At 45.8% G+C, this 25,543-nt stretch overlaps 1 protein-coding gene across 8 annotated transcripts in view; it reads right to left on the bottom strand.

Annotated features, from left to right (window-relative positions):
• Positions 1-466: 466 nt before the first annotated feature.
• Positions 467-25,543, bottom strand: part of hoxb3a (homeobox B3a) — a 61,210-nt gene continuing 36,133 nt past the window's right edge. For 3 of the 8 annotated variants that reach the window (XM_035616282.2, XM_035616281.2, XM_035616288.2), the window contains 3 exons: positions 15,736-15,802; positions 7,829-8,532; positions 467-4,232 (listed from right to left, as the gene is read on the bottom strand). In XM_035616282.2, coding sequence (XP_035472175.2) covers positions 3,361-4,232; positions 7,829-8,411 — 1,455 coding nt within the window. In that variant the 5' untranslated portion in view covers positions 8,412-8,532; positions 15,736-15,802 and the 3' untranslated portion in view covers positions 467-3,360. Of the gene's footprint in view, positions 4,233-7,828; positions 8,533-11,873; positions 12,291-15,735; positions 15,803-17,143; positions 17,758-23,259; positions 24,583-25,543 lie in introns of those variants that run through there. The other 5 variants (XM_035616285.2, XM_035616286.2, XM_035616280.2 and 2 more) reach the window with 5 other exon arrangements.

Raw genomic sequence — 25,543 nt, 5'->3', positions numbered from 1 at the left:
TTACACGCTGCACTTGGCTTCACATCTAATAATAATTGGGAGCGTTTAGAAACAGTGATGCTGAGCTTTTGGCCTGATATTTGCAAGATGTCAAGAGGCTGGTGGGGGATTTATTATCTTCAAAAGTTGATAACAAACCACAAAATGCATCATGGTGGAACTCAGATTACCTAAATTGAAGCTTGAGCTGTAAACCTTGTGTGCAGTTATTTGTGTATTTTCACATTTCATTTTATTTCTATTTTGCCACAGTTGGAAGCCAAGAGGAACTCAGCAGTGCAAAGGGTTGTTGCCGTGACGATCAATATGCCAGGTGTTGACAGGTTCTAACCTGACAGTGACACTGTGCCTGTAAGGAGCTGCTTTCTAAGACGGGATGTCGTGGGGGTTTTGTGGGAAACAACCTTCGAAACCTAAAGTTACCAAACATTGTGAGTCCTGAGGATCTCAAAGAACCGACGATAGCTCTGAATAACATAACCTTTTATTAAAGAATTGTTCGACAGACAATTCTCTCAACAATGAAAGAAAAGGGAGCTACAAATGACAAAGAAAGAAGTTTGTTTTTTTCTCCAAAAAAGACTTGTTCTTTTTTTCCAGCTAATAGTTTGTCTAACTTTTCAAACTATGCGAGGGCGGGCGACCATTACCCACCCTCACCTTTGTCCTTGTACAAGCCAAGACATTTATGTACAAGGGTCATTATAGGAACATAAAAACTACTTATTTTCTTCTAAAATACAAGAACTAAAAAATTTAACTTCAGTACAATGGACAAGAAGAAACACAACGTTTTTTTTTTCTTTCATAACAGGTAAATACTAAAAAAGTACAGTATTTTTTCTCGATATAAATACATGAAGGATAAATAATAATACAAAACAGAAAGGCTTTTTAAAACTGGCTATAACAAATAAATATTTAGATATGAATGTTCACTCGAACACACATCTGCGAAAGACGCTTTGATTGGAGGGTCTTCCGTCTTCAAAATAAGATTTTATTATTGTCATTTTTTTTTTTACCTTTAACCATCAAAATGTAAACTCTAAGTGCAACAATGATGCCCAGATGTGAAAAAGCATGTGTATGAATCTGCATTTTAAAAACCACCGGTTTACTTCCTGAACCTCAGTGAGTGCAGCGTGTTAAGGGCGTGTGTGTTGCTCCAAATGGCCCTCACTGACTGTTCAAACAAATGAAGCCAGTTGTTTTTAATGTGTGATACACACCGTGCTCAGATTCCTGGGACATGCATTTTTTGTTCAAATATATATACCCTGTATCCACGTTCAAAGTCAAGATATGTGCGAACAGAAGGAAGAAACCAAAAACAATATAAATGTGGACTCGCATTGGTGTGGCGCTAATGTAAGTGAACAGTCCAAAGAGAGAGAGAGAGAGAGAGAGGAGGGCAAGGACTTACCCAAACATAAATAAATAGTGTTCTCCACTCTTATTATTTACCCTGTGTCATCGATGTGCTAAAATAAGAACATTTTAAAATTTCTCTTCCATGTCCTCTCGTGTTTGTTTGGAGATGTCAACAGCTGGCAGTCAACCTGGCTGTGTGTGTGTGTGTGTGTGTGTGTGTGTGTGTGTGTCAGTAAAAGGAGGCTAGCTTTGCATTGCTGCGTTGGCTCGTGTCTGTGCATGTGTGTATAAAGGTGTGATTAGCTAACATAGCTTAGCCCACGTGTGTCTCTACGGGAGCTTAGTTTAGCTTTTTAGCTCTTAGCTTCATAAACCCTGTTGGAGTGATGGAGGCGAGTGCATGTGCAGTGATGGATGTGTGAGGGTGGGGGCAGTGAGGGGGGGGGGGGGGTCTGCCTCCTTCAGAAGCCATGTGCTGCTACAGAGAGGAGACAGTGGTTTACTTGCGATTCAGTCTGGACTGACGGAGACAGGTACGACAGGAGACAAAAAGAGACAGTGAAGGGAGGACCATCCAGTGGTTTTTATATGCTTAGAGGAATCTGGTGTGTGTGTGTGTGTTTGGGGAGGGGGGGTGCTCTTCCTCTCCGGCTGATGGAGAGGCAGAGCCCTCCACATAGCTCAGCTTGGCTGACAGCAACATGTGTAGCCTGGAGGGGGAGAGAGAGCTCAGCGTCATTAATCTGGCACCATCGTTAACTGCCCATTAAAATCTCAACTATTTCATTTACCAGGCAGGAGAGCTGTTTGTGTATACGTGTGTTTTAGGGGGGAGGCGTTATTATCAATGTACAATTTTTAAAACCACAAACTAGCTCTAACAGAGCCATTATAGGCTTCTACTATTTTTTTTTATTACATGCTAGCTGAACTACAGTTGCAATTTGCTCTGTCCTAGCAACAGTTGTTTAGAAAAAATACAGTGATTTCAATAAAATTCCATTGAGGATGGAGTTTATCACTATTAGATTCTCATACTGCAGTTATTTTTCTGAGTAATGTAGACATTATATATCTTTCATTAAATGGTTTTATACGAGAAATATTTGAATGTATGTATGTAATATATAAAAAGCTGTTTGGAGTTTTAGGGTGGACTGTGCCATCATATTATGAGATACTGACTTAACAATGGTGCTCACCATACAGTAAACTTGCTATGCTGATGTTTCTGCACTAGTGCCACATGAGGAGCTTTACTGCCCCCAGGGCAGCAAGCCTGTGCACAGTATGATTCACCACCCTATAGGACCATAAAATACACTCAGAAAAGGGTGTACATTACCATAATAGGGTTCATGTAAACATTTGCAAAATGAATCAAGCGTTCTGAAGAGAAAAAAAATTCAATTACTGATGATGTCCTCTGAAACATTAATTAGTTTGGAAACCAGCCTCCTTTCTAATAGGAAGTGTAAAACTGCACTGACTCTCAATTCCTGTATAAGGACGTGAGGTAAAAGCATCAGAGGGTGAGTTAGTGGGTTTGGTCCTAGACTGCAATTTTTGTTTGTCAACTACCACTGATAAACTACTCTTAAACTGCAAAGTGTTTATATTTCATGTTTTTGTAGCAGTGTGAATGTTTTATGGTTCATGGGTAGATCACTGCTAACTTAAAGATATAAAATCTGTTTCCTTGCGATTAATTTAATTGCACTTTGAAGCTCTGGCCCTAATCAGACTTCATGCAGCTCCCAATGAAGGCATTGGATCAAGGACGTGGCTGATTGTCCCCCTTTCTGACTGTAGAGCACAGGACAAACCACTGGACGGCTCCTATCGGTCTGGTTTTGTCTCTCCTGCCGTCCCATTGCAGAGGCACTGTCCCCACGAGTTAGTTAGTCTGTTTGTGAGTCGCGTCGTGTTACTTGCTCGTCTTGTCGTCTTCACTATTTCCTATGTTGTCATTTTGTTCCAAACCTGCTACAGGTGAGTGAGCTTGGGTGCTTCCTGGATTCTGCCCTGAGTCGAAGTGTGGTGCGCTGACAGCTCAGTGTACGTGGGGTGTGTGGGTGGGTCGCAGGTACCCGGGGGCCCCCCTCCACCCACGTGGTGCTGGTTGGCTGCCGACATAGGCCCTGCGCCACTGTAGTCCATTGTTTGGTGATGGGGTGGCGTTGGGCCAAGGTGGTTTAGCCCATAAATGGAGGGCCCAGAGCCAGGCATGGGTTCCACATAGCTGCCACCCCCCACGTAGACTGGACTGGCCTGCATGTTGGTGGGAGTCCCGTAGCCGGCGCTGTTGGCCTGCACAAGACCGTGGTGGGGATGGGGGTCACCATAGTCTGGTTCTGGGGTGCCATACTTCTGCTGAGAGGGGCAGCCCTTCATGGAGACATTGGAGTAGGCAGTGGACATGGAGTAAGACACTCCCTGGTGGGGCTTGCCAAAAGATGGTGGCGATGGGGCATCGTAGCCCACGCCCCCTCCTCCGCCACCCCCTCCCATGGGGTGTATTGAGTTCAGGAAGCTGGCAGAAGACTGCATGGTCAGGGGTGGGGAGCCGGTCGGTGACGGCCCTCCAGAGCTGGAGCTCAGGCCCTTGGACTTCTGGTCCTTCTTGTACTTCATGCGTCGATTCTGGAACCAGATCTTGATCTGGCGCTCTGACAGGTTGAGCAGGTTGGCCATCTCCACGCGCCGCGGCCGGCACAGGTAGCGGTTGAAATGGAACTCCTTCTCCAGCTCGACCAGCTGTGCGCTGGTGTACGCCGTACGAGCCCGCTTGGATGATGCTGATGACCCACTGGTGGGACTCTTCTCCCCACTGCTACCACTCTCAGCTCCTCCTGAGGCTGTGGACAGAACAGAAAACATTATACAGAGACAGGGCAAGTGAAATTAAATGAAACAAAAGGAAAAAACAAACAATCAAAATATTAGAAGGGCACCCAGCCACCCAAAAAAAATAAAAAAAATAAAAGGGCTTATGTGGGAGAAATGTGGACAAATGAGGACAGAGTAAGAAACAGGTGAAACGATGATGAAATAAAAAAGCGAGAGAGCCTGAAAGGTACAGAGAGTATTAAACATAACCAACTGCATGCTGGAGAAAATTGAAAGCATTCAGGTTTTTAATAAAGCTGAGGGAGGTCTGGGAAGGGCGGCAGAATTATTCCTTGATATTAGCTGTCAACACTTTCATAACAGTGGCAGTTATTAAGAGACCACGAGGCCTCTGTGCTGGCCGAGGGCGGCTAAATTGCATCTTGGCTAGTAAAGACAAGATGATGATCAGTTACCTGACACAAGTGGGCAAAGGTAGACAAATAGACAGGTCACAATTTACTAGAATTAGTAATTGAAACACACGTTAGTGTAGCGCCATACAAAGAGCATACAGTTGTAACAACAGCTCTTTAAAATGGTTTAAACACTATTAATGGGGGGTTTGTAAGGTTTAGCTACGTGTACCGAATAAGCTGGCAACTGAGTGTGCAACCCCAAAGTGAGTAATAATCCTGCATTTGCACAAAAAGTGGAAGGAGCTACTCCAAGTGCATCAGGTCAAAATTAAAGCAATGAAAAGTCAATAAGTTTCAGTCATGACTTTGTTCAACTTTGTTTGCTCTTCTACTTACATTTGACTGACCTTGGTGTTTACACGTCACAACAGCACAATAAGGAAGTAGCTATCGGCTGGAGGTTCGTACAAGCTTGCCACGGGTTTATACTATTAATAGGTGAAGCAGTGCAGCTCAAAATAAGCATGGAGATCCTATCTGTCTATAATTCTATCCGTCTTTCAGCAGTATAAACAGACGACTGCAGTGTTTATTTCTACGGACGGAGAGAGAGAAAGATGAGAGAGGGCATCCATTGTGTCATCTTAGCGATTGTTTAAAATCCTCATCAATAAACAGTCTAATCTCTTCTCAGCACTCTGTCCAGTCAACTGAAAGATACTTAAGACTCATATCTACATTTTTTCTCTTACTGATAACTATCAATTCAAATAACAATAACATCTGTCTGCCTCACCGCCTTTTATTGCACGTGCCGATTTTATTCAAATCTATCATTGCATACGTCTGCTCGTTACACTTTCCTCTCTCTTGAAAGTCTGTTACGCACGTTATTGTATATATAAATCTATATATGACATATAAATCCATCCTGTTAATATCTTCCCTCTTGCAGTGGCCTTCCGAGGAGGAGCAGAAAGAAGAGGAGGCCCCAAGGGAGGAACAAGACCGATGGGGAGGCATATGATAAACAAGAGGGTGGAGAGCAAAAGGGCGAGGATTTTAATGTAAATGAAGGGAGGAAGGTGTACAGGCTATTGGCTGCAGGCTCGTGGCAGCTGGTTAGCCAGACTGCCCTGTGATTGACAGCGCTGCTACTGTAATCAACTGCTCAGATGTCATTGATGGGTCAGTCCGTTTAAAGACATAAGAGCATGGATGTGTCTCTATCAAGTTTAGCCTCATTGACTTTGGGTTTGAACAGCTAATATTTCTCTCCTGATCCTGCATGATCAGCCATATTCATCATGACACTTTTCTCTTTTTAAGCCTTGAAACTGTTTCTCATCCTCCCAGATATGGTCGCTGAGCACAGCTTATAGTGTAGCCCTGTGCAGACACAGTGTTGCATAGGCCTAATGAAGTCACTTCACTTGGCTGTTATTCGCTGAGGAGGAGTTGAAGAATGTAGCCACGAACCAAAAATTGTTCAATTACGTTTGTGCATGTTTACAGATTAAACAACATGCTAACTGGTTGCTGTTTGTGAGTTTTAAAGGTGCTGGTGTGTTTTTTTCCCCAAATTCAGATAGCAAGCTGCCTAGCTGTTTCCCCCTGCTTCCTCTACATCTTCATGCTAAGCTAGGCTAACCACCTCCTGACTCCATCTCTCACTTAAAAGGGCAGTAAGCAATTTTGGAGAGAGCTTGTCTCTCTTCGTTGTTGTTGACTTTACTGCTCTGACAGCAAACCCGGACCTTGGATATGTGAGACCGATTCGCAAATCCAGTGCAGTGCCGCCCTAGCAGGTCTCCTAACGTGCTGACGAGGGATGTTAATACAAATTGCACTGGCAATGTTGTGAGGTGGTATCAAACCATTTCTTTGTTTCCAATTTACAGAGCTGAGCCGAAAACCCAGATTTTTTTTCAGCGCACGCACAGAACTGATGAAACATTCACTGATTTTTCCAAAACTTGCTTTTGAAAAGCTTACTGCCCCTTTAACACACAAATGTAATAGTAAGTTCATGTACTACTCAACTGTTTTCTCAGATACATCAGGGTGACAATGTAAACACTGGCTTTCTTGCTGGAAAGCATTTTTTTCCAAATGAATGCCATATCTTCCTTTCTTTTTGAATAAAGGAAGATCTATATTTATTAACAGTAGTGGGCTTGATGGGAATACAAAGCGTAAAGTCTGTCACACCAGAGACTGAGATTCTCATCCACAGTCCTGTCTGGAGATTAGGCACCAAAATAAATTTGGCTAAGGTAACAACAAGAATATGATTTTGATTAAATTCTAAATAAAGTTATGTTTGAAATCACTGTGAACTTTTCCAGTATTTAACAAGACTATGATCTTTGTTTCAATTTAACTAAGTGCTTTGAGAGTCTAAACAGACCCGTATGATAACGCTGGAGTCGATATCACATGCAAGATCAACTGTTCACAAAAACAGTACATGACTGAACAACATGTAACCTCTTTGTGTTTATAGAAAACAATAATCTGCAGTATCAATTTCCCTTGCCTTTCACTTATTTACTGGGTTTGCAGAGTATATGCCTCTGCTATATGACCTATTTTTCTATTAGCTGCATGACAAGGGATTTTAAAGTCACCCCTAAAGATGCAGATTATAATTACATAAATGTGAAATACAACTGACTTTAATTTTAGGATATGTTGTCTTGGGGAGATGTGTAAAAGCTTGAGTGAATCCAAACCAGTAACATTAGTTATGTAAAAGCAATGGGTTGGATTAAATCAGACTGACCCACCAGCCACAGAGGAATAACAACAAACAGACCTTTTGCCTGTGGTCATTTCCCTTGTCCAATCCAGTGCCTGTGGAAACCTATTTTGCCATAATAGTCTGAGGAACCTTTTTCAATCCTCTGGGGCTTTGGGGCTTTAAAGAGGATGTTGATAAGAGGTGAAGAAAGAGGGACGTGGTGATGAAGAGGAGAGGGCAAGACAATTGGTACAAAGACGCTAATGAGGAAGGAAAATGAAGGAGGAAAGAAATGGATGGAGGATAGAAAGATGTGAGAAAAGGAGTAATAAGAAGGAGAAAAACAGACTGATTGAGGGGGGAATAGTTGTTCTGCTAAGCCATGGTGTTGCTGTGGTATTGTGTGGGGGAATATCAAAGCAAAGACAGACGGAGAGACAGAGACAGGTGCAATCCAACACACCGTTGCCAGAGTTGTTGTTGTTGCTGGGTGAACAGTTTTTCTGCTTGGTCGCCTGGCGGCTCTCTTTCATCCAGGGAAAGATCTGCTTGGCCAGGGTTGGGTTGGGGGGCAGTGAAGAGGAGGACGATGTTGAGGAGGAGGAATTGGACGACTTATTGGGGGCTGATTTAGAGGACGAGGAGGCCCCATTACTGCCCCCCGGCTGCTGAGCCCCTGTATTACCATTGTTGGGATTGGGGGGCAGTGGAGGGGACACCTGGGATCCAGGGTGGTGCTCAGGTGGCAGGCTGGGCCGCATGCAGCTGCCATTCAGCTCCTTGGTCTTGGCGAGCTGCTGCTGCTGCTGCTGCTGGTGGCCACTGTTACTGCCCAGTGACTGTAAAGAGCAGGCAGAGCGCTGGTACGAATCCACATCCAGATGGGTCGCCGACTGGAAGGCAGGCTGGTGGTGGGAAACTGGGACCGGGGCATCGTAGCCCCCAAAGCCGTTGACGGCCGCTGCCGCAGCCGCCCCCTGACCCTGGTAGGACGAGTAGCCACCGAAAAGCGCCGAGGAGTTGTCGTAGTACGTTGTCTTCTGCATCTCTGAGAGAAGTGGCGGCGTCTGCTTGTGCTGCGGTCCTTGTTGAAAACCACTGCCGGAAGACCATTTGGTACCGGGGGTCACGTGACGGTGTCTCTCCAACGGTCCCCTGCAATCTGACCTGAAAGGTTAGGAGAGGCAGAATAAAGAAATGAGAGCGATAAATCCATCTTCCTCGAATGAAAGGCACCATGACATGAATAGAAACCACTGCTTTTCTTTCCTCCCCCCCCCCTCCCCTCTGAGCACAGTGCACAGCCTGCAGATGCTCTAGTGGTGGGGGCATGAGGAGGGCAAACTGTGTTCCCACTCTAGTATTGATATTTCCATAGAAATGTTACCTTAATTTAAATTGCAATGCAAAGTGATGAAGAGTGTGATGATAATGATAATAATAATAATAATAATAATAATAATAATAATAATGATAATAATAATAATAATAATAATAATAATAATTTTAAAAAAGAGTAGTAGCAGCAGCAGTTTTAGTAGTAATACATAGCCTATGTATCTATTATGGTAGTAGTTGTAGAATTGTTTGTTCGTTTTTATTACGTAATTTACTAATTATTCTAATGTTTTATTATCTGATCCAACGGGTGATGACAAAGCTTCACTTCTCTTTTCAAAATAAAATAAAAACTCCTTTCAGAATTGCTTTCAGCATTGTGATATGCATTATTTTCGTGTTTACTTTCATTTGAATGTTTTTGCAATTAAAGAACGTCCCCATCGTGTCATGTGTTATCCATGCTGCACGTGACGCGCGGCCTGTGTGACATTTTCCCTTTGACTGATGTAGGTAGCCTATTTCTGTCAACCTCTGCCTCCCACACATGATTTACTGTATTCCGTCTGCTCCTCTGTTACCTCACTCATCCCCCAGCAATAGGAGTCTTTCTGCGCGAGCGATCGTTGCTGCTGAGTGTCGGCCTACTCTTGCATCACAGTCGATTTTTTAACAGGATAGAGAAAACTTATGAATGAATATTGAATACTGGAACTGAATATTTTTTGCAAATTATTCAGACGTTTCATGACAAAACGTATAATTACGTCAAATCTCGTAATATTGGCAATGTGGTATGTATGCATCATATACGTGTGTTGTTTTTTGAAGTCTTGAGGTGTAAGATTTAAAGGAAAGAATTGTCACATTCCTGTTCTGTTTGGTTAACATGGTGAGCCTGGAAAAAAAAGAGGACGTAAACAATAAATAATTAAACAAAACACACTGGGACTCAGACAAAAGATGCCAGTAATAGATAAAGAACGAAAGAATAGAAACCTCGGAAGAAGCTTCACGAGTCAGTGATCCATTAGGGTCGAGTGGTCAGAGTGCTCTATCATGGCCCCTTAAGGGGGGGGGGGGGGGGGGGGGGGGGGGGGGGGAGAAAAAAAAAAGGAGGAAGAAAAAAGAAGAAGCAGAGTGAGCCCCCGTGGACTCCCCTATCTCGCGCTCACGGCCGGGGTGGGCCTGTGGCCGCGAGAGGCCGGCTTGTCAGGCGCGAGGGGAGCACCTGGCACTCGTTTCTCCTCCGCAGAGATAACACTGTGAGCGGGGAGAGCAGAGGCGCTCGGCGGGGCCGGAGCGTCAGCTTCAACTGCTGCCGATGAACAGTCCGCTGCGGCCACACGGACGTTACTCGGCTTTACAGCGTCATTAAATCACAGCGTCGGCCGACGTCACCGTGGAGAAACAACAACTGGCTGAGGCGCGTGCAACACACGGTGACAGCGTTTTCATACCAGGGCTTAACTAAAAAAATAAAATTAAAAAAAAAAAAATACATGGGGAAAAATTGAAAAAAAATGAAAAAAAAATCATGGGTAGCAAATGCATGTACGAGCTGCATGATATTTATGATTTTTAAATATGTGGTGTATTTAAAACACACACGCACACGCACACACGCACACACGCACACACACAGAGAAACCAACCAATAGCAGACTGGGCCTGGATGATGATTTTCAGAAATAAATAAATCTCTCAATAGCAGTCAGTAACAGAGCCAAAATACAGGCCATAAAAAATAAGGACATGTTTCCCCGGAAAAAAAAGGCTAAATAAATCCAGTGTCACATGCAAATGTTTGTATAATGGCGTTCATAACGATAAAATAATAAAATTCCTCACAATTCCTTTCCTTGATATTTCACTATTACCCCCCCCCCCCCCTTTTTTTTTTCTCAGATTAGACAGAGCGGCCCTACTCCGGCTCTCAGCACGTCACACATGTCAGCCATTTATCTTTCTGGTAGACAAGCTGGAATCCTAATTATTTACTCGGAGGAATAGTCCCAAGGAGAGATAGAGGGGGAGAGGGAGGGAGGCCGTGGCACTGAGTGTAGGAGGAATATGTTATTAAATCATATCGCTGTTTCGCCATTAAACGGGACACGTAATGTCTCTGCCACTGGCTTGTAGGACGAGGGCTTTAATACAATCAGCAAGTTTACTAGACGCCTCCCTGAATAATCCACTTACACTGACAGAGAAGCGGCCACCCAAACAAAAACAACGGAGAGGGGGAGAGAGACGGAGAGAGGGAGGGAGGGGGAGAGAGAGAGAGAGAGAGAGAGAGAGAGAGAGAGAGAGAGGTCGGCCTCGGTGTCCAGTGTCTGTGCTTTATCCTGGGATATAAAATTACAAATGGCGCCTGCCATGAAGAGCATTGCAGGCAAGGGAGACAGAGAGAATGCATTAACTTGGACAATCCACGTATTCCTTATCCCATTAACGCACATGGTGGAGTGCTGCTGCTGCTGCTGGTGGTGGTGGTGGTGGTGCGGGGGGGGGGGGGGGGGGGGGGGGGGGGGGGGGGGGGGGGGGGGGGGGGGGGGGGGGGGGGGGGGGGGTTAATTATACTGAGCTGTGCCCAAAAACAATGAAGGATTGGACTGATCAGAGTTAGTGTTGCTATGTCCACGGCCTCGATCACCAAACAGTGAAGCCTGCGTGTGCGAATGAAATTAATCGATCTAAACATTAAAATATATATATATACATAATTTGGTCAGCTATTGGCAAAATAATAATAATAATAATAAAAAAGGAGACCCGCGGGAAGAGAAGGGCGCAAGGGAGAAGTGGATCATCCAGGAGAGAGAGAAAAATGGTCGGCCATTGCTTTGTAAATAAATAGCTATAAGTGATGAGGAGGCATGGACCGAATAGGAGAAGATATGACAGGGTGGGGGGGGGGAAGAAAAGTAATAAAAGGACATAGATGGAAGGCCGGGGAGAAGGGGGGCTGCTTGCAGCGAGGAGCTGCGGCAGCCTAAAGCCTTGTGAACTCTTCTTGAACCGGGATTGAAGTCTATTGGGCCATAAATCACTGAGCCAGCCTCTCCGCCGTCCACGAGCCGCACAGCGAACAACACGCTCCGCATTTTCCGGTTTGTTGTGTCGCGCATCACCCGCCGGCCTGCTCGGCCGCCGGCGAGCCTCCTTACCTTCCTTATCGCCGGCGGTCCCGGTCCAGTCTGCCGCGGACCCAGCAGCACCACATCACAGACGAGTCCCCGCGCACATCCGCCGGCCAAATCGACAACAGCGACCGCCGACGAGATAAATGACGGGTCCGGGGGCTCCCTCCGCCGTCTCCCTCTCCCCCCTTTGCTCGTCTCGCCGCAAACCCGCCGCTCCTCCGGTGCTGCCTCGGGAGTGCAGCGCGAGTGCTCGCGATCGCCACCACAACAACACCTCCGGCAGCCAGCGGCGGCGGCGGCGGCTGCAGACCGGGCTGCGCGGGGGCGGCGAACCGGACACCTTGTGGCATGGGCGACCGGGGCGGATGGGTGAGATGGACGGAGCTGAACGCCGGAGCTGATGGGGGCCGGAGGGGGGCCGGGGGGCTGGGGGGGAGGAGGGGGCTCGGCGCGCGGACAGAATTAACAGACGGGTTCGGTGACGGCTACAGGCAGGCTAGCTAGCTACAGCAGCTGAACGCGCGTACCGGGAGCCTGCCTGCTGCCTGGTGCCCCCCCCCGCGCCCCCCCCCCCCCCCCCCCCCCCCCCCCCCCCCCCCCCCCCCCCCCCCCCCCCCCCCCCCCCCCCCCCCCCCCCCCCCCCCCCCCCCCCCCCCCCCCCCCCCCACCCTCCGCCCCAGCACCAGCACTGTGCCTGCGCCGCTGCTGGCTGGTAACAATGGCCTCGAGTTTCTTTCTGCTTCCGCCTCCGTCGCTCGGACAGCCGGTCCGCCCGTCACCCGGGGCCTCTCACTATGTCACCCCGTCGCATTTTTAAGGGCAGGGTCGTTTTGTGGTTGTTTTTTTTTGGCCGTCTTTCTCGTCCCTTCTCCTTCTTCTTCTCTCTCTCTCTCTCTCTCTCTCTCTCTGTCTCAGTCTCCCCGGTTCCCCTGCTTCTCTCCCGCCGCCTCTTCCCCGCTGTGTGTAGCATAGCCTATAGTAGTAGTAGTGGTAGTAGTAGTAGTAGTGGTAGTGGTAGTAGTAGTAGTAGTAGTAGTAGTAGTAGTAGTAGTGGTAGTGGTAGTAGTAGTAGTAGTGGTAGTGGTAGTAGTAGTAGTAGTAGTAGTAGTAGTAGTGGTAGTGGTAGTAGTAGTAGTAGTGGTAGTAGTAGTAGTAGTAGTAGCATAGTCGGTGTTCTCGTGGTGTTGTCGATAACAAAACCCGGGTCCCGGGAGTGTAACGGAAGAAAAGACGGTCCCCCCCCCCCCCCCCAGCGTCACTCACAGCTCATGCTAATTCCACACTGGCTCACTTATGTTAGCCTATAAAACATGCTACACGCGTTAGCAGTAGATTACAATTAGCCCGAGTATTTCAAATGTGACTTCAAAAAAATAAAAAAAAATAAAAAAAAATAGATGTTCTGTTTGCGTAATTTCTGCAGACAAACTTCGGAATAACTTTAAATACAATCGAGAACCGTGTTTGGGGGGTGGCAGTTCCATATTTTGTAGACTCTTGTTTCGTTCCTACTCTTCTCTCTCTCCTTTGGTCAACAGATGTGGATTTCCAACAGCGTCTTGATTTGGTCTGAGACTTCTTCTTCTGTCTCTCCTCGGCAGGGGCCACACGGCACTAGGCCTGTGACTTCTCCGAACGGGCCCAGTTGTCCAAGTGGTCATGGTGCACACAGACAACAGTCCGACGCAATCACCTTTTAGCCATGGCTCAATTTAACTTTGAACTTTCTTTCCTCTCCAAAAGTCCTTCCAGAAAACCATATTCCGTGTTCCCCTGTAGACACCAGACGTGTATTCTGTATTGTTCAAACGTCTACACCTCCTCTGCCCCTCTGCTCATGCACAGAGAAAAAGGCAAATAACAAACACAAGAAAAGGGTATATTAATGACGTCTCCCCCGTCGGGTGTTTTAAAGAGAAAGAAAACAGGAGCTAATGTTTCTTTGGTGTGTTTCCATTTTGACGCACGCGGGAGGAACACGGGGAAGCGCAACAACGTGTGGAGTGAAAGGTGAAGGAGGCGAAAAAGAAGAAGAAGAAGAAGAAAAAAGAGTGACAAGAAAGCCCAGAGGGAGTGAGAAACAGAGAGGTGAGAGCGAGGTGGAAATGAAACTATGAAGGTGCGCGCGCACGCACACAAACACACGCGCACACACACACGCTGTCTCTATAGCTCGCTCTCCCACTTCACTGTATTTTTATTATTCAGGACGCTACCTCTGTCGTTTATGGCTACGTAAGATTTATGAGTTCTCTCGCACCCAGCCGCGCGCGCTCGTGTGTGTGTGTGTGTGGGCGTGTGCGCGCGCGCGCGCGCGCGTGTGTATAAACAGCCCAACTTTAAAACAGATAGCATTCGCTGTGGGCTGCTGAAATGCGAGGATGAGCTCCGTGTAGGTGGGAAGGTGTGGGAGCCCTGAAATGTGTCCGACTGCAACTTTCCCTCCCGGCCTCTTTGTGTGCGGACGGAGGGATCTGCTAACTTCTTCTGAAAAAAACCTCATTACTCATTAACCAAACCACTGATCAGCTCTTTTTTTTTTCTTTTTTTTTGTCCACGTTTTTCTTTCTTTCTATCGTTCTTTTTTTCCATTGAGCCAGGGCGTGGGCAGTGGGGGAGCTGCTGCAGAACCAGGCAGTGAGGATTACATGTATGTATTGACTTGTGAAAGCACGCCGCTGCTTGTAAAGGGATGGCGGTTATTCTTTATTTTCCTTGGATGGCAGACGCGCATCGGCGCCTCCGTGTTTCGGATTGAGTCACGGATATTGGGTTTCACAACTGAAACGCTGTGCCCTGCAGAGCCATGGAAATCCTCTCTCCATTTTTTTTTCTTCTTCTTTCCTTTTTCCCCCCTCTGGGACTATCATACATGTAGGCCACTGGAGATGACACTAAGGAATTTCCTCTGACTATACGAGATATGAAATGACGTTTTCAACACAGCTTGACATGCGTGGAATGGAAACACCGGGCTGCAGCAAAGGCCAACTCCTAAATGTGATATCTAATGAAGTAAATGCTAAACCGTTTATTCCCTTATAGTGTGCGAGGGGATGCTGGAGCTGTTAGCCGTGAGATGCTGCTGCTCGGACGCCAGTATGACTTGTAGCGTCAGCATCAGTGTCGTCACTGCGGGTACAACGCGCTGTTTTAATAACTGTCTTCATCAAGTGATGAACTGACCCTGACGCTGCGATTCTAACCTGCGGCCCTCACACCTCTGCATGATATTACATTAGCGCGTCATTACATTATGTTGCATCACACACACACGCACACACACACACACACACACACACACACACACACACACACACACACACAGATTATTTCGCAAGAATTGAGCTGCACCTTTGTACGAATTTCATTCGATTAATAAAGATCAAGAATTAAAATGAAATAGTTAATTAAAAGCAAAACGACCTACGTGTTTCCACAGTGATTTGATTTAAAAATCAGAGTTAGCAGTGAGTCTGCACTGATTTGGCAAACGGCGTATTTGAAAGACTTTGGCCTAATCTGAATGGAAATATAATAATAATAATAATAATAATAATAATAATAATAATAATAATAATAATAACATAAAAGTGTAGAACATTAGGGGGATTATTTTAAGATTGAAAACATAACGGTGGGGACAAACTTGAAACTACTTTTTTCCAGGAACAAATAAATAGATTAATAAATATATATGATCCACTCTCTTCGAATAATATTTAATTCATCAAATAATCCATCTGAATGAACAGGAATCGCATTAACTCACGATCACGAGGTCTTAAACGAATTGTCCACAGCTTGTCGGTGGGTCACAGTACAGACTCCAGGCCGCCGAGCATCACATGAATAAGAAGAGCAAAAAATAAAGGAGTCAACTCACCGAAAGATTTTCTCCTATTTCCCAATGTCTTGATGGAGGAAAACGGCTTCCAGAAAGCTCCTAAGAACTGCAGCACACACAGTGTGTGTGTGTGTGTGTTTGTTGGGGGGGGGGGGGGGGGGGGGGGATAGAGGGTGAGAAAAGATAGGAAAGAAAGAGAGAGAGAGATGGAATCAAAAGGTCTTGGTAAAAAATCCGATACAGAGCACAGACCTCTTGTAGTCTATCGAGCGGCCGCGACAGGAGAGACCGCTGACAGGTTAAATGATTCCCGCTGAAATCCCGGAATAAAAGTAATAAGAGCGGGGAGAAGGGGAGGCCGAGGGCCGGGTGGAAGTGATCTCAGATGCTTATTGATTCTGGTTATCATATTACACACCCTAATAGGTCTACCATGTTTTCTCTCTGCATGCGTGGAAAAATGTTGGAATCTCTTATCTTATAAAGTGAAAGTCTTTAACGTTTAACGTGGAAAAACGGCGCTGCTCCCCGTGCGGACGGAGAGATGGGAAATAATCCAGATTATTGATTGGGAGCAATTTTGCGGAGATGAGCTCATGAAGCTGGCACAAAATAATAAGACGGAAATAATAGTAAAGCCTGTCTGTGTTTGGGGGGTGTCATTCTTAAAAAAAATTAAATAAAATAGACTAAATGATAACACCGTCATTGTCTCGTGTAAAACGGATTCAACCTCGCATGTTTGAAAAATAATTTATATAATATTAGACACCAAACACAAAGATATATATATATATATATATATATATATATATATATATATATATATATATATATATATATATATATATATATATATATATATACATAAACATAATCAAAGTAATACGAGCAGCAGTTTGCGGTGGCTCTACATCCACAAAGCCCAGACAGAACAGCTCACAACGCGGTCACAGAATGATGCGGGGCCCGGGTGTCCTCGTGCCCGGCCCAATACACAGACACACACACACACACACACACACACACACACACACACATCCAGAGGTAAATATACATCCATCCACTGCTGCATGCGGCTATCAACATTTCCTTGCTTTTTTTAAAAAGACCAAAAAAAAAAATCAAAAAAAAATAAATATATATATATATATATATATATATGAGTTGTATAATTGTATAATAGCATCCACGACCGCAGGATGAAAAGCTCTGTCCGCGTTGCTGCATAGTGGCTGCGATTATTAAAGTGCAGGAATCAAAAAAAAAAAAAAAAAATCTCCGGCTGCTCCTGTTTCTGCTCCTGACAGCTTCCCCCCCGAACACATAAATCACCAGCAAGGATCCCCCGACCTCCCCGTACCAGCCCGTACCACCGCTGCCTCCGCCGCTTCTCTGCTATAAAGTTATTTATTGTTTCCCTCCGTGCACTCACTCACTCACTCACAGCTCTGGCTGCCGTCCATCGCCATCACAACACCGGCCGGGGAGTCCTCCATGTGTGTGTGTGTGTGTGTGTGTGTCCCCTCCCACCCTCAGCCCCGCGGGTTAGTCGTAAATTTGGAGCCTCGGAGCAGGAGTGGACTAGTCTAAAGTTGGCCCCGAAGTGATGAAGGGGCCGACTAGCTTAGCCGGCTAGCCCACAGGCCGAGACAAAGGGAGGAGGCCCCTCCAGAGCCCCAGAACAGCTGATGAGCCAAATGTCTGAGAGCAAGAGGAGGCTAGGGAAGGGAGAGAGGGGGGGGGGGGGGGTCCAAAGAAAAACAAGGTAGAGGGTTTTCTTTTCTCACGGTTGATGAAGTGAAAGCTTGGGAAAAAAGGGTCAGAAGTAGCAGAGATATCCTGCAGGAGTTCAGGGAAGCAACAGCGGGTGTGTCAGTGCAGATGGTTACAGACTGACTGAGAGGTGGATGTGTGGAGCAAAGGCTGAACGATTCAAGGATCCTTGCTCCAACTTCATACGCTCCGAAAAGAAACCTACAGTATCTGAATCCGGTGGTTTATTTGTAATTCAATGAGATTCAAACAGTGGTGAAGATAATAAAATTGATGCTTCTTCAAAAGAGCACTTTTGGTTTGAGTTTTTCTTTCTTTGTCTTTCCTTTCTTTTTACGCCATCAGCTTTTTCCCCTAAGTCTCACATATTCTGAACAAACTTTATCAGTATTCTCTCTGCTCTTATCTCTGCCTGGTCTGACGGTGCCGGCCCCCGACACACACACACACACACACACACACACACACACATGCAGTATGGTCATTTTCAGAAACATCTTGACATGCTCACCAGGTTTATCAAAGACTGTGTGCTGGATGTGAATGAACAGCTGCCTGGCTTTTTGCTTGTTGTTTTTTTTTTTGCCCTTATAATCGTCTTTGGACTTTGATCCAATCGCAACACACAACTACAGCCACAAAAACACCAACACATGTTCAACATATCAGTATCTGCTGCCTCACCGGCTTGAATAGCTCGGAAGAAGGAAGTTGCTTGTGGTATTACCACAGGAACTGAAAACCCTCACGGAAGCGCTCACACAGTGACATATTGCTGCACAGCACTCCAGCAGTGACCTTTGACCCGGAGGAGCGATGGCTCAGTTCTTTAATGATGAACCCACGTGCCCAGAATCCCCTTGTCATCTACTATTTTATGTTCGATTCCATAAATCTGCACAGTTACTTATATTTCCTGAAAATGTAATTTGTTTTTTTTTACAAAAAATTAAATGTCAGTTTCAAACTATAAGGAATCTATCTGTTACTTTAAGATGACAACAGAACAGACAAAAGCGAATAGAAACTTAAAATAACCGTGACACCTCTCCAACCTAACATTACCTGTGACGTGGGGCGAGAAACTCACACGTGAGCATGTTGGCGTATGAATGATTCCAGTGTAATTAGTTAAAAGGTTACAGGACACACATTAATACATTCCACTGTTGTTGGGTGCTTAAAAACTGCATCTTTACATTACAAATTTAATCTACTGACGAGCGAGCATGAATAGAACCTTGGAAGCTAAAATGAAATTAAAAAAACACTTATGATAACTTGAAAATCCCTTGGCCTTAAACAACCTCTCTGTTGATCAAAGTCCCCTCCACCCCCAAGAGAATCAAATTTGACCATGTGCTGCAGCATCACTGGGATTCTGACCACTTACATTCTTTTCAAAAGATCTATAGTTAGAATTCCATTTAGTTTCTGCTACTCTTTAAAGCTGAACTCGCAGTTTTTTGGTCGCACTTCAATGCAAAATATATTTAATTTTTGATGAATTCAGAAGACATGTGCCCCTTTTGACACACACGTTTGTTTCCATGTGAAAACAATTAAACATAATTGTCCACATTTAAAAGGCTGTTTCACCTTAAAAAATATCTTGTGTTCAAATAACCATTGTGTTCAGGTCGCATGCAAAATGTTTTTCAATCTAATGATTTGTCTACATTAAATACATTTTGTCTGTAAACTTCTGTCTTTCACCCCCCCCCCCCCCCCCCCCCCACCAGAGTCAGTCAATATCCTCACGTGTTTCCCTGAAAAGACATTTTTCATCACGTCCATTGGAAGCTTCCCTTGAGGTGTAATGAGGTCGAACGGCCATGCAGCATCTCTGCGAGCCACAGACGCTGTCCCGCCAAAATGGGCGAGCGACGACAAACAAAAATGGAGCCCCGCAACACATTTCATCTCCTCCCCTCCTGCTCTGGGCGGATGACACATATGTTTCAACACCGCTTTTCACATGGCAGATATAATCACACTCCTTATGGACAAGCCGAGAGAGAGGAAGACGCCTCACATGGCCCTTTACACTTTGTTTATCAAACGTTTTTTTTTTGCTCACGTACTGTTCCATTTACATAGTTCTCAGTAAACTACACTTGTACAAATCTAGAGCAGCAAAATCATCTGAAGTGCATGGTTTGTCAAGCGTTAACAACTTGGAAACTTCACTAACATATCAGCCAAAGAGCATTTTTTTCGTGGACAGTTCTGAGACCATGGCACGGCACAGTTCATGTGGACAGTTCTGAGACCATGGCACGGCACAGTTCATGTGGACAGTTCTGAGACCATGGCACGGCACAGTTCATGTGGACAGTTCTGAGACCATGGCACGGCACAGTTTCCTTTTTATTTTGGTTGTAGTTTTAGTTAGCTTCATTTGAGCTGCCTGTCCCTGCGAGTTCACATTAAAGACTCTTCATTTCACGACCAGTCTGAATGACACAACCTCCGGTCAAAACATTCTGAGCAACATCTTTACATCTGTACAGCAGCAGGATGCCAGCGGAAGCATATTAAGAAATGCCATAGGTCTTGCTCTTATGATGCGCCTCCCATTGTTCCGGCTCAGGCTCATCAGATCTGAACAGATCTTCTACTTATAAAGTCTGTTGCTCCTGGCTGTAGATGCATGACCCAGGCTTTATACTCACGCTGTGTACAAAAGGCCCATTGCAACCCTGTTTAAGCCACAGGCTTCTGCTGAATAAGATAAATTTGGTTCACGGTTCACGGTTTCGCAAGAGTTTCCGGGGGGCACGCACCAACAATCAGAGCTGAACTTAAGTCTTCAGCAAATTATTAACAAGAGGAGAACTGGGGGAGGGAGAGGAGCTTCAAAGCTGAGAATGTCTGTTGGGTTCTTCTTCTTCCAAACCAAAAGTACTGTCTTTACAACACCTTTTCCATTAGCAGAAAATAACCTTATTCCAATGGTAACCTCTACGTCCATGTGTTCAAACAGCCCTAGGTCTTGTGCAGTCAACCAAACACATTTACATTCATATTCAGTGGAAAATAACCAAACAATGCTTTTGTGGCTGCACTTTGTACCAAAATCAAGTCACCAAAGTGTAACCAGCTATGTTGCATTACAAGATTGTTTAATCTTCTCTGGCGAGCCAGCCATTTTCTGGCCAGAGCCTCCACCTCTCTCTCACTGTAGGCGGGTGTTGCCCATCTCCCCGAACAGTTCGACCCCGTGTCACCAGCAGCCCAGAACCACAAGCTCATGCCATCAGCGCCTTCCTTTGACACTGAGTTAATCTTTATCAGAGATACTAATCTTTAACCTGAAGCTCAAAGAAGGCCCTGATGCCAGGAGAGAGAGAAGAAGGAAGAGAGAGAGACAGATAGGTGGGGGTGGTAGTGCTTTGGGGTTTTAAAGGAAGGTGTGTTTGTGTGTGTGTGTGTGTGTGGGGGGGGGGGGGTGAAAAGTGCCCTGCTAACCAAGTCTGTCAGGCCGGATGAAGAGGGATGGATGTGTGAGTGAGTGTGTTTGTGTGTGTGTGTGTGTGTGTGTGTGTGTGTGTGTGTGTGTGCATGTGTGAGTGTTTAGGGTAGACAATCTCCTAATATTAAGATAAAGTTGACAGACTTTACTTTAAATATTGCATTTCAACCCAAAGGCAGTGTCAGCATGTGTAACATCTAAATACTGAAGTGTGGCAATAAACCGAAACAGACTTTAAACAGCAGATATTTATCTTTGTGTGCTTTGTGTGCTTTGTGTGCTTTGTGTGTGTGTGTGTGTGTGTGTGTGTGTGTGTGTGTTTGTGTGTGTGCGTGTGCGTGTGTGTGATTGTGATTTTTTTTAAAGATCCAAAAGCTTTCATCTTGTTCAATAACAAAAGAGATGTTCCTTCTATGGGCCTCTTAAAATCTTATGTTGATGAGCATATTAATGGAATATTGAGGGAAAAAGTGTTAGTATCAACACATGTCACCATGTGTAACAACACAGCTGGAACCTCCAGTGAAAGGCACAGCAACAGGCCATGTGTTTGTGTGGCTCCTTTCTGGTAAAAGTGAGTTGGTTCAGTTTACAGCTATGCCAGTCAATTTGTCCAGTGGCAGAATATGTTTTTCCAGGGGGTTTGTCATTGTGTACCCAGCTGTTTGTCCAAACATGGATGTCGTTTTTCAGGACAGTCGGCCTCTGTGGCTGCGTGTTGCTCACAGAACAGGTAGATTCCCAGCACCGGTGTGCCAGTGCACACACGGACTGCAGTAACAGAATCTTTGGTTTGGCAGAGCCTTAAAAATGGATTTTCCTGAGATGTTATTATACTACTTTGAGGCCTCATTACGCTGAGTGTTGAACAACCTGAACCAGCACAACAGGCCGGTATCCATTTCCTAACAACATGCTCCTCTTGTGACACAGGGAGGAGGATAAGAAGCCAGTGATTGTAATATAATCAGGCCACTTGGCCCGGCAGCAGATAGGCCTGTGCTATTAAGCCTGTTAGAGCAGGACCGAGCGGCTGTATGGATCCCGGCCAGAGCTGTCAGCCTTTATACACTGTGACAGTGTTAGGCGCGCCTGCCCCCAACATTTTACTCTGATGGCTGCTTTGCCCCGTGGTTTGTCAGTGATGTATGAAAAAATCCATTTGATCGTGGCTGTGTCAGAGCGGCTGTGGGTTTTCTCATGACTTTAGAGTCTCTGTACCTGGAAGCAAGTGGAAACCGCCAAGGTCAAGTGAGCTTTGTGAACTGACAACACGAAACAACACAAAACAACACAAAACAAAATGCTTCCCTTTCCCTTCTGATGATGCAGTAATGCTCGTTGCCGTACAGGACTGAGGGTATTCTGTTCTGTGCTGATGAAAACATAACCATACCATATGACGGCCAGTCTACAGATCAGTACATAAACAGCAACAAGTCTGAAAATTGATAACACGTTCAAGTAAGGAAATCTAAAGGAGAATTTGGACCTGGCGGCTAATTGGTAAAGTTATGTTTAATTAAAAATATAATTAAATATAATTACATGCTACATGTGGCTGATGTAACAAAGTCAGTGTACGTGCTGATCATAGTTATTGTGGAACAATAACTTCCATTTCGAAATAATTCAAAATTTGTCCTCATTGCACATTTTTTCACAACCACTCTGTAACTGCTTGTTGCTTAGATGTGGTTAAGATAAAAAAAGTGTTTTTTTTGTTGGACCATTTGCTGTGTGTTTGTGGTCTAGGGGGCGGGGTAAAAGGACATGACAATTTGCGGAATTGGAGAGAGGCAAAGAGAGAAAGGAAGATGGGGGTGGGCGGCTTCTTGAGTAAGCAATCTCTTCACACTATCATAAATCACGGCGTGGCTCTAACATGCATCTTCTCTCTTTACACCTAGCCGTAAGGTGGCTACTCTCTCCGACTCATTCTCTCCCTCACAGACAGAGACCGGGCGCACACCTCTCTGCTGTCCACGCCGCAGTGAGGAGAGCAAGAGGGAGAGAGACAGAGGGACAGAGAGAGATAATGGCGAGGCGCCCCCCTCGCCGTCTTGTCTGTTAACTATTCTGAGGCATCGGTCTTCCGCTGCTTCACACAGAAAAAGGAAAACAAGTTTGGGGGTGAGCAGTGGAGCTTGAAAGCGGGAACACCCTGCATATGCCTCTGCGAGTTCGAGAGCGACCACGGTCACACAACAGATAATTAATGACATGTCGAGCGGTGGTGTGCGTGGGACGGGGGACGCCCTCGGGAACACACACCGGGGACACTGAGCGAGGAACATCCCAGCAGACCGTACCTGCTGTCTGTCGGCGTCTCTCCTTCCTGGCCTGCTGCTGCCGGCGCGTTTTGGTTTCCTTCCCACTGGATGCAGTGTTTTTTTTTTTTTGGACATGGACGGACACACCGGCTGGAGAACAGAGGAGCACAGAATCCCTTGTTGGAAAAACCATTGGACGTATTCTTCGCTGATTCCGACTGCGTAATTACGCGCAGTCGGCGCGGCGGTGCATGCGGCTCTTTCCCAACGTGCAGTCTGGTTCAAAATGGCAGTAAAACAACATCCGTGCCAGTTGAACCCGACGTGTGAACCGCGTACCTGCTGCACTTCTGCTGCTGTTGCATCAACTGAGACGCCTCTGCAACATGCCCACAAAGCTTCAACAATTAAAGCCTACACACAGCACACAAGCAGACGGGGGCTGCTCGGTCTGGGGCTCGCAGTGCTACTTTACCCTAAAAACACAGCGGGCGCACCGTTGGACGTCCGGCTTGTTCCTTCTTCCCGAGATATGGCGAACTGACACCGTGAACTGTTTCTGAACCGCGCTGCTGACTGACAGCTAGACGGGGCGATAGATCCTGGGCAGATGCAGAGGGGGGCGAGGTGGTTCTGGTTCTTGTTGCTGCTCAATATAGTTGCGGAGGGTCTGGTTGAGGGGGTGCAACAAGGGGGTTAGCGAAGTGCAGCGTGACCTGCGTGTCCGAGGTTCCAGGTGTTGGTTATTACATGGCGTCAAACAGCGAGAGATCAGAGGAGAAGGAGGACGAGGAAGGGGGCTGAGGGGGAGGCGAGGTGAAATAAGGGGAGAGAAGAAATTCCGCTGTGATTTGACCTGTGTGCATCCGCACAGGGAAGTGATTCCGGCGGTACTGGGCTTGTTTACACACTCACTGGTAGAACACAGCCGAGGGGCCTGTCCAGCATTCAGTCGGCTACACACAATACCTCACATTCATCTACACGCAAACTAGCGAAACGTCAGATTTGTGAAGGCGATGAATGAAATAAATCATAACCCAACTATATCTGATTCCAACCTCCTTCTAAATGATGACCCCAAACTCGAGCATGCCACGGCAGTTGAGTTATTCATTTAAACGTGTAGGTCTGCAGGGCCCCCAAAATCCCAGGAAGGACAATATTAGCAACACAAACAGGACAGTTTCTGTGTTGAGCGAGATGACTCGAAGTGGCTTTGACTAAAATTGACTGATTATAGTAAAATGTAGCTTGTCAGCCTACAGGCGGGATGTGGGAAGTACTGGCCAGACGGGACATGACTGTAACTCTGTCTGTCCTGAGCGGCCCTGTCCCGGTGGTAACTCTGACCCGTTAGTCACTGCCCAACAGTGAAGATGAAATAAATCTCAGAGACACATACACTCTCTCTCTCTCTCTCTCTCTCCTTTCTGTGGGTATTAGTGTTAACTGCCCACACGCATGCCTTCACTGACACACACACACACACACACACACTGAGAGCGAGATAAAGCGAGGCAGAGGAGGTGGGGTAAGAGAAAGATAGTAGTTCAATTACGTCGAGGCGCTCGTTATTCCGACGTTATTTCTCGTCTGTCCCTGCTTTGATAAAAAAGGAGACCGGAGCGCGGAGACTTCTCGCGCCCGGTCCCCCTCCTCGTGGAAACGTTTCCGGCTCAGCAGCTCGAGTCTCTCTTATCGCCCCGGCGCATGCTGCTGCTCTCCGGCCGGCTGACGCAAGGTGTGGAGCTCCGGAAACGATTTCAGTCGCTACCTTTTTACGAGCCTCGAATGTGTGACGATTATAAATTAGCGCAAGGCGTCGCACTGATTCACTGATTTTTTCGAACGGCCGATCACCGCGCGCCAGGCGAGGGAATATCTAGTGCGAGGAGAACGAGACTGGATCTCTGCAGCCTGTAAGAGATGCAAATGTTCATGCGTTAGGTCCTATATCACTATTACTACAACGAGTAATTACTATTATTTTTATATCAATATAATAATAATAATAATAATCATAATAATCATAATCCTAATAACACAAATGTCTGTAACATGAGTACAATGACTTGAAAACGTTATTATTATTGTTGTTGTTAGTATTAATATTGCTATTTTTATTCTACCTTTTCTAAAACATTCCCTCTTGATTGGTTGATTTAAGCCCACGTTAACTGATGTTGTTAACATTACTCCCCGCACTTAAATCTTTGGCTTGTTAACGTCCAGCGGCGGCTGATTTATGAGGCCGCACGCGTCTCTGATTTATGTTTGACTGTTTTCGAAGAAATTGCTCCATTTCTTTAAAATAAAAATA

The sequence above is a fragment of the Scophthalmus maximus genome, chromosome 17, assembly GCF_022379125.1.
Source record: "Scophthalmus maximus strain ysfricsl-2021 chromosome 17, ASM2237912v1, whole genome shotgun sequence".
Lineage (NCBI taxonomy): Eukaryota > Metazoa > Chordata > Actinopteri > Pleuronectiformes > Scophthalmidae > Scophthalmus > Scophthalmus maximus.
This window is presented reverse-complemented; position numbering and strand designations above follow the sequence as displayed.